This window comes from Macaca thibetana, chromosome 20 (genome assembly GCF_024542745.1).
Source record: "Macaca thibetana thibetana isolate TM-01 chromosome 20, ASM2454274v1, whole genome shotgun sequence".
Taxonomy (NCBI): Eukaryota; Metazoa; Chordata; class Mammalia; order Primates; family Cercopithecidae; genus Macaca; species Macaca thibetana.
The window spans coordinates 56635655-56644058 of NC_065597.1; the positions used below are offsets into that span (position 1 = coordinate 56635655).

Sequence of the window (8404 nt, forward strand, 5' to 3'; positions counted from 1 at the left end):
AAAGTACTCACAATAGAATGAGGGGCATACATGTACAAATATACAGTTTTGACACATTGTGATAAATGGTGTGATTGGAAAGGCAAATCACCATGAGGGTCCATGTGGTCTAGGCACTACATGTTTCGATACCTCTGTTTTGTATTTACATAGAAATCTCCACTTTACAATTGGGGAAAATGAAGCTTTCAAGATAAAGGAGCTTTCCTGAGTCCAACGGCGAGGAAGCAGTGGTGTTGGGATTGGAATCCAGCACTGTTTGATCTTAAAGACTGCACTTTATTCTCTAGTTTCTAGTTCCTTTTTACCCTGACCTTTAAGATGGCTTTGGACTCCCCAGGCAGGCTCAATACTGGATGGTGACTAATATACGTTGAGGTCCCCCTGCTTACCTGCTTGAGCCTGTTACTTCTTGTCTCTATTCTCCTCACTCCCTAGATGGACACTTGAAGGACTTTCTTGCATTGCCCTTGGCCCCTGCTGGTGTAGATCTATTGGGTGTTGCCTGCCCATCATCCATTCCATTTTTACCTTGTAATGGAACCGTTGTATCCTTTCCACTGTCTCTCCACACACTCAGATGGAGCCAGGCCTATTCACACGACCCAGGCGTAGGCAAGCCCATGATACTGACTGGTTCAGTGAAAGGCATGGGATCCATCCCAACTTAATCGAAACAAATTTGGGGCTGTGGCTGGAATTGGGAAAGAAGTGCTGTCTGTTTGCTGGGGTTGCTAAGGAGACAGAGTGTAAGCCTGAAGCTTCCCATGGCCTTTCCTGCTTCTCTTTGGGGGGAATTAACTGTAGAATGCGATCAATACAGAGAAAGTAGAGCCAAGAGATGGAAACAGGTACTCAGTTCCCTTTCAGTTCATTTTCAGCCTTGGATGCCACCACTCTTGACACTGGTTCCACCATGGACTATCAAGGTACATGAGTCAGTAAATGTCTTTTTTTTTTTGGTTAACTTCATTTAGGTTTCTATTATTTCAATCAGAAGAGTCATAATTAATGTATCTACCAATCTTGTCTCTGAACTCCTATACTTGGGTAAAGTCTGCCATGTCACTTAACTCCTAAAATCCCCACCAAATAGCCAGTTCTCCATCTGAGCAGCACAGCGAAGGAGAATTCAGTCTCAGACTCAGAGTCCTGTCAATTCAATCCATCATCTTCTTCAGTAAAACTGGCAAGAAAAAGTTAAGAGAAGTCTCTTTTACGGCTCAAGGAAAAGACTACCTCACAACGTTGGGTATTTTTAAAGCTATTCTCCAATATGAGTTTCTAAAAGAAAGGTGTATGTGTTGGAAAGCTAGGTATCTGGACTTGAAATAAACAAAATTTCCTCTCATTATATAGTGTTATCAGCATCCTGGGTCCTTGCAATCTTCCAGGATAGAAATCAAGGGAGGTCACCAGATAGAGCAGCAAAGAGAAAGATAAGGTTTATTTTAGCTTGTGCACAAGGGGAGTCAGCACTGCAAAAGGGAAAAGGTGAGTTTTTCCCCAAGGGTAGTATATGGGTGAGTTTTATAGGGCCTTTCTATTTCTATAGGGAAGGGTTTTGTCAGGGCATACGTAGGAGGCTTTCTCTAGCACCCGCACAGTGGCTTTACATGCTTCTTCATACACCACATGTGACATTAGCATTTTACATCTCCACCCCTTCATGTGAGTTTTATCATTAAAATGAGGGTGGGGTAATTACAAGTTGAAGTTTAAGTCTAACTGCACATCCAGGGCCCCAGGGAAGTCCCTAGGCCCAGGAACTTGTGGTTAACAGCTTCTTGGGTCTTTTGTTGCTGATGAACGTTAGGTAAGCTACAGCTTGAGTAAGGGGCTTTTGTTCTTTTTGACTAAACCACATCAAAATAGGAAACCAGCCATCCTACCTGTCTCGATAGGACTAAGTTAAAAAAAAGTAAAATAGAACTTTAAAATACAGTGTTAATTACCAAAAAAAAAAAAAAAAGGAAGGAAATGAATGATACTGATCACATGCCACCATTTAAGTATATCAAAATCACATACATGTAGAAAACAGCACTGCATATTTTATAAGTAAACATGCATTAGGGATACACATCAAAAACATTTGAGTGGATGCCTATGGGGAAGGGGTTTAGGAATAGGGACTGGGAGTGAATGGGGTAGAGATAAATAAAATGAGAAGGCATTGCGTAGACCAATGGTGATGGTGTGCTGTGATGGGAAGTGTGACAGATTCAGCTCTCTGCATCCAAGATTATAAATAAGAATAGAAGGAAGGAAAGAGGGGAGCAGGAAAAAAGCCTAGAATAAGACATTCCAGTATGTTAATAGTAGTTGTACTTTGATCAGGGATCATTTGGTTACCAAGAAGTTAAACTCACCCAAGGAAGCTCAAATTAAAAAAGGATTGGTTCTATGGACACAATTGTGGACGGCACAAGCTGATCTCAAGGACCTATAATCTTTTGGGTGTTCTCTCACTTCACTCTTTTTCAGAACCACATGTTCTGTTAAATCTGCCTCTCATCCTACCTGCTTCCTCTTCCTCTCCTTGCAGACCAGCTTCCTTGCCCACACGTCCACTTACACAATATCTATCATGGAAACTCCACATTGGGACCCCTCCCAATGGGTTGTGCTCCTTTGCAGTTCAGCAACCCTACCTTCCCTCACCTAACTGACTCAGTCTCTGTCACCCTATTTTAAATTGGAGAGAGACAGATGTAACTGGCCCACCATGAGTCAGCTATTTACCCTTGGTTTAAACAGCTCTGGTAAAAGTGAAAGGCAGTGAGGTGGATGAAAGGAAATGAAAATGGGTCTGGAAGCTAAGAAGATCGTGGGAGGTAAAGATTAGTATATCTTGTACACACTGTCCCTCAGCATTGGGATTATGGATGATTACTTTCTTTATACGTTTTAGCATTATCCAATTTTCCTAAAATGATATGAGTTGGGGATAGAATGATTAGTGTTTAAAGGGACAGGCTCTGGATCCAGACAAAACTAAGTTCAAATTCTTGCTCCTCTACTTCCTAGTTGTGTGACTTGAGCAAATCCCTTCACCTTTCCAAGCCTTACCTGAACTACAGGGTGTTAACTTTCTTATAAGCTATCGTCAGCATCGGTGAGATATGTAAGTAGAGCACAGTGTCCCATTCGCGGCAATCACTCATGAAATGCGACGGCACATTATTATTGTACATAATGCTTACAATTAAACATTCTCTAAAAATTAAAAAAATCCTCACAGTCACATGTCAGTTATCACTATTGAGCTGGCAGGACAGGACACTTGCTACTGTTGTTTTCCTACTCCATTCCGCCCTGGAACACAGAATTTGTCTGTGCTGGAAATGGCTATTGGAAATTACCACTGTCTACCCACTGCCCTTCTCACACACATAATCAATAAGCTAAGACAAGTCCCTCTTCCTCACAGCCCTCATCCACTAGCTCTAATTGATCATTACTGGGCATGCTCAGAGGGTCCCGGGGCTCATATGTTAATTGACTGCACACTCACTTAATGGGGAACTCCCCAATTCCCCAAGCAGGAGCAGACTTTGTGCTACCTCCTCCATCCTGGTGCATTCTGGGAGCCTGTAGAGGAGAGGGGGTCGGCAGGTGGTGCATCTGATCAATTAATTAGGAGCATGTTGAGAGGTTTGACTCCAAGCCTAGATAATTGCATAATTAAATCTCCACCCATCCTCCATCCCAATTCCCAGTCCAAATGGCTCTCCCCAGCCTGCCATCCCTGTTAGCTGGGGAGAAGACATGAATCCTGTTCAGGTTCTTTCCCGGGCAGAGACAGCCCCTACCTCTTCCCGCTCCTCATTCTGGCTGAAACTGGCTGGGGAAATGTTTTTTAAGAGCATCTGAGAATGAAAGTGGACCAATTTCCTCAAAAGGTTGTGTGGGTGTTAAAGGAAATAATACAAAGTGAAATGAAGCTTTTCAAGGGGAAATACCTTAAATCCTTTGACCTGCCTTCAATTAGCAAGGCTTGTTGATGTAGTCCCCCACAGATGCTCTGCCAGACAAGGCTAGTTCTCTCTGCCATATTCATTCTCCTCTTTTCTTTACCATAAGAGCCTTCTTTTTGTTCATGGCACTCACGTATGCAGCTGAAATAAAATGTCCTTCCCAGACTCCCTTGAGCAATGAGTGGCCACGAGGCACTTTTGTGCAGTCAGATGTTGGTAATAGACTTCAGGGAGGGAGACCCTGTACATATAACAGTACAGAAGAGTTTGCCTCCTGCCCTCCACCTTTCTCTTTTTTCCTCTCTTGAAGACACACGCAATGCCTGGAGGTGAAGCAGCCTTTTTGCAACCATAAAAAAAAAAGGCAGCCTCTAAAGATGACTGAGCTGAAAATGGAAGGAGCCTGCATTTATAACATCATCATAAACAGCCATAACAGCTCATGCTGCCACTCTAGATTTGACATGATATAAATAAATAAATAAATAAATAAATAAGCAAATAAGGATTGGGCAAAACTGCTGTGATCAGCTATTACCTGCAGAGGAACACACTCCTAAATGCCTAACTGACATAGGTGCTAACATTGGTCACACACACACACACACACACATACACATATATATATGTATATATATTGAGGTGGAGTCTTGCTCTGTTGCCCAGGCTGGATGACACTTAGATATGTCAATATGTAATCCTAGTAATAATAACAACCACATATAATGAACATGTGCTATAGCATAGGGTTATTGGGAGCATTTTGTGAGATGAATTATTTAGAACCCCAGTACAATGGCAGGCACAAAGAAAACATTAATGAATCTTGGCTCTTATCAGAATTTGAGGTTGAGAGAGTTCGTTCGTAAGACGAATTAAGAAGAAATGAAAGAAAGGTAGAAAGGAGAAGGTAACACCAAGATTTGGGGAACCGCAAACAGAGGGATAGCACCCATGCTGGACTCAGAAAACTTCTCCATTGGCAAAGATCCTGGACCTGCCTCTTACACACTATGTGACCTCAGGCAAGTTACTTAACCTCTGGGAACCTCAGTTTCCTTTTCTGCAAAAATGAGGTAATTGTGAGGATTAAGGAAGCTATGCCCAATGTAAGGGCTTAGTGCCTGTGGTTAGCACTTGTGGTTAATTCTGCCTGGAGACAGGCAGGAATCTTAAGAAGAGCCTCTCTCAGAGCACCGAGACAGGTTGCATAAAGACGACACTCCAGTCTTTCAGCAAAGGAGTTTTGCAGCAGTCCCCATGAGAAGCAAGTGGAGGTACTCAGCATATTCCTCACTTTGATAAAAATCTCTCAAAGAGGCAGTAAATTACCAAGTCCTTGTTTTAGCTAAATCAAACATACTGCAGATTCCATTGGCGTTTAATACTGATATTATGGCCCCAGGAATAACAAGTGAAAGTAATTAAGTTTAATGATTCCAACGAACCCAGTATGCTTGATTGCAGTGTGTATGTCTAATTATCTTCTTTTTTGTTGTTGTCGTGTGTGGTATAAATAAGTCCTACTTACAAAAATAAAAAAGGCACTAATTTGAAGATGTATCAGGGAAAGCTGCATTTGCAGCACCTTTTTGAAGGGTTTGCTTGCTTTCTCAAAACACTGGTAGGGAGAAAGTCGCTTGGCTTGTCAAAGTGGCAAAGGAGAGATGATGTAATGCTTGGATCTCTAAATGGTGGGACAAAGCCAGTCTTCCCAATTGCAGAGGAGGAAAGGAAGGAGGCCCAAGCCTGTAGGTCCTCACCAAGGTAAAGGATCAAAAGATGTTGGGTAAAGGTTAAAGGCAAAACTTGGGCTGCAAATCGTGAGGCCTGACTATTTCCCTCAGAGAAAGGGTATGTTCTGCTCACCTGGACAGACATCCCTGGGAGAGATTGTTTCACTGGCCTCCATTTCCCCCACACCTCCTCGCATCCAAGTTCTTTGCCATGTGACTTTCAGTCCTTTTCACTAAAAGGACAGAATGGATTTCCCCACCTTTTGACTTCAGGTTTGAACATGTGATTTCGCTTAGCTAATGGAATTAGGTGGAAGCAGCATGGTACCACCTACAAGCTTTGAATGTTTCCACTTACTATCTTGTGTTTCTGTACCATGCTGCTTTCACCTAATTCCATCAGCCAAAGGAAGTCACACGTCCAAACCCAAAGTCAAGGGCTGGGTTTAAGAGGCCTTGAATATTTCCATTTACCATCTTGTGTTTCTGCCATTGCTGTGTGCCCAAGCTTCAGCTAGCCTGCTGATCCCAGGCAGAGAATGACCGACACCTGGAGTGGAGCCCCTGCAACTAGCCTAGCCTGATCAGCCAATCCCCAGCCAAGCTGCAGATGTATGAGCTAAATGTATCCTTATTGTTGACTTACTTATTAAATATCATAAGTTTTTTTTATGAAGCATAAGGGCTCTGATATAACCATGAAAACCTTGAAGTGTTTTCAGAATTTTGTGACAATAAGAAATTTTCTGGGGAAACAGTTTTCCAGTTTTCAGGGAATTCTTAAAGCTGCGTCTGACCCAAGGGAAATCAGAAAGTCCCTGTAACTGTTAACCACACCTACCTGTACTCAGCCACAAGCTGTAGACTCCCGACTCATCCTCAGCTCTTCTGTACTTCCCACTGTCTCTTCCCAACTCCCATTTGGTAATATCATGCTAGTAACTTGAAATCAGCCATGGGGGAAGTACTCATACCGTCTAAATTGGAAAACACTACAAACCAAGGCTTCCCCACTTCCCATCCCCTCACAGAGAGTCAGTTTACCAGTATTCATGCTTCCCACAATCAGCTGGGGTCAAGTCCTCTTACTCCTTTGATATCAGCAGTACCTCTTGCAAATGGTCCCTATTCCACAACCTCACAAGGACATTCTCAGCATCCTTGCGCAGGGAGCAGCCTAGAGTTCTCAGTGCATGTCAGAGTCAAATGATCTGTGGTTGATTCCAAGCTCAGCTACTTAGCAGCTGCATGATCCTAGCAAGTTCCTTAAACTCTCTAAGCCTCCTTCTCCCCATCTGTGAAACGGACATAACAAAGTAGTATCTAACTCTTAGGGTCGTTAGGAGGATTCAGTGAAATGACTTAGCAAAGCATGTAGCACTGAGCCTGACACCTCCTAAGCACATGATAGGTGACAGCTCTCATGACTTGGTTCATGTTCACATCATCTTTTGCCTCATTTATTTGCAACACCTTCCAACAGACCTTCCTCTTGTTGGTCTTGCCCCTTTCACTCTATCCTCTCCACAGCAGACAGAGAAAATGGGAGGAAAACGTTCCAGAAGTTGCTCTCAGAGTCAGCATGTGGATGTGCTCTTTGTACAATTCCACCATGGCGTACCATGGCCAGGGCCAGAAAGTGCAGAGGGTTATGGTACAGCCCTTCAACCTCATCTTCAGATACTTACAAAATACATCGCAAATTCAGGTGTGGCTGTATAAGCAAGTGAATATGCGGATAGAAGGCTGTATCATTGGCTTTGATAAGTATATGAACCTTGTGTTAGATGACACAGGAGAGATTCATTCTAAAACAAAGTCAAGAAAACAACTAGGCTGGATCATACTAAAAGGAGATAATATTACTCTGCTACAAAGGGTCTCCAACTAGAAATGATCAATGAAGTGAGAAATTGTTGAGAAGGATACAGTTTGTTCTTAGATGTCCTTCGTCCCAATATGAATATTTATTCATATTGTTTTGATTACCCTTATGTTATTACAAGATGGGAATAAATGCTATGGGATTGTTTGTATTAAAAAAATGAAAGTAGCCAGGGTGGGAGGTGTGAAGCACAAATACAATTGTGTTACTCCCTTGCTCAGAACTCTCCAGTGATTCTCCTTTGCCTTCAGGAGACAGTCCCAATTTATAAATGGGGAAACTGGAGTTTGAAGAAGTTAAAACATTTGCCCAAGGCCACACAAGTAGTAAATGACATAGGATTTGAATCCAGACTTGCCATGTCGCGCCCACATTCTGTCCTTTTTCAAGGCCACACTAAAGAGGATTTACCAACTTGCCATGACCACTAAAGAATAAGGATTACAAGTGATTACAAGGTATGGATGGGTGAACAGATAAAATTACAAAAGGGGCAGAAATACAGAAAGATAGAAGCATGAGTGGAAGTCTAGAAGGATGGCAGACTCTAGGAGGAAAGGATGGGTGGATGGATGAATGGAAACGTGGAAGGATAGAGGAACAGAAAGATAGAAGAATAAATGGACTGAAGGATGAAAATATGGAGGGATACTCCTAAGTTGCATTCACTCCCTCTGTCTTACCTAGGTTTACCTAGCAAGGGCTCTGTCCCTGGACACCTAGCTGAGACATTTGCTGAGAATGTAGCAAATCCTATGGACCCTTCCATTTCTTAGTTTCCTTTTCCTCCATCAGCTCAAACC

At 42.6% G+C, this 8404-nt stretch overlaps 1 protein-coding gene across 1 annotated transcript; it reads left to right on the plus strand.

The window, feature by feature from the left end:
- Positions 1–7265: 7265 nt before the first annotated feature.
- LOC126945073 (small nuclear ribonucleoprotein E-like) lies at positions 7266–7607 on the plus strand. The gene has a single exon (XM_050775033.1). The coding sequence runs from the start codon at positions 7299–7301 to the stop codon at positions 7605–7607; it is 309 nt and encodes a 102-aa protein (XP_050630990.1). The 5' UTR covers positions 7266–7298.
- The last annotated feature ends 797 nt before the right edge of the window (positions 7608–8404 follow it).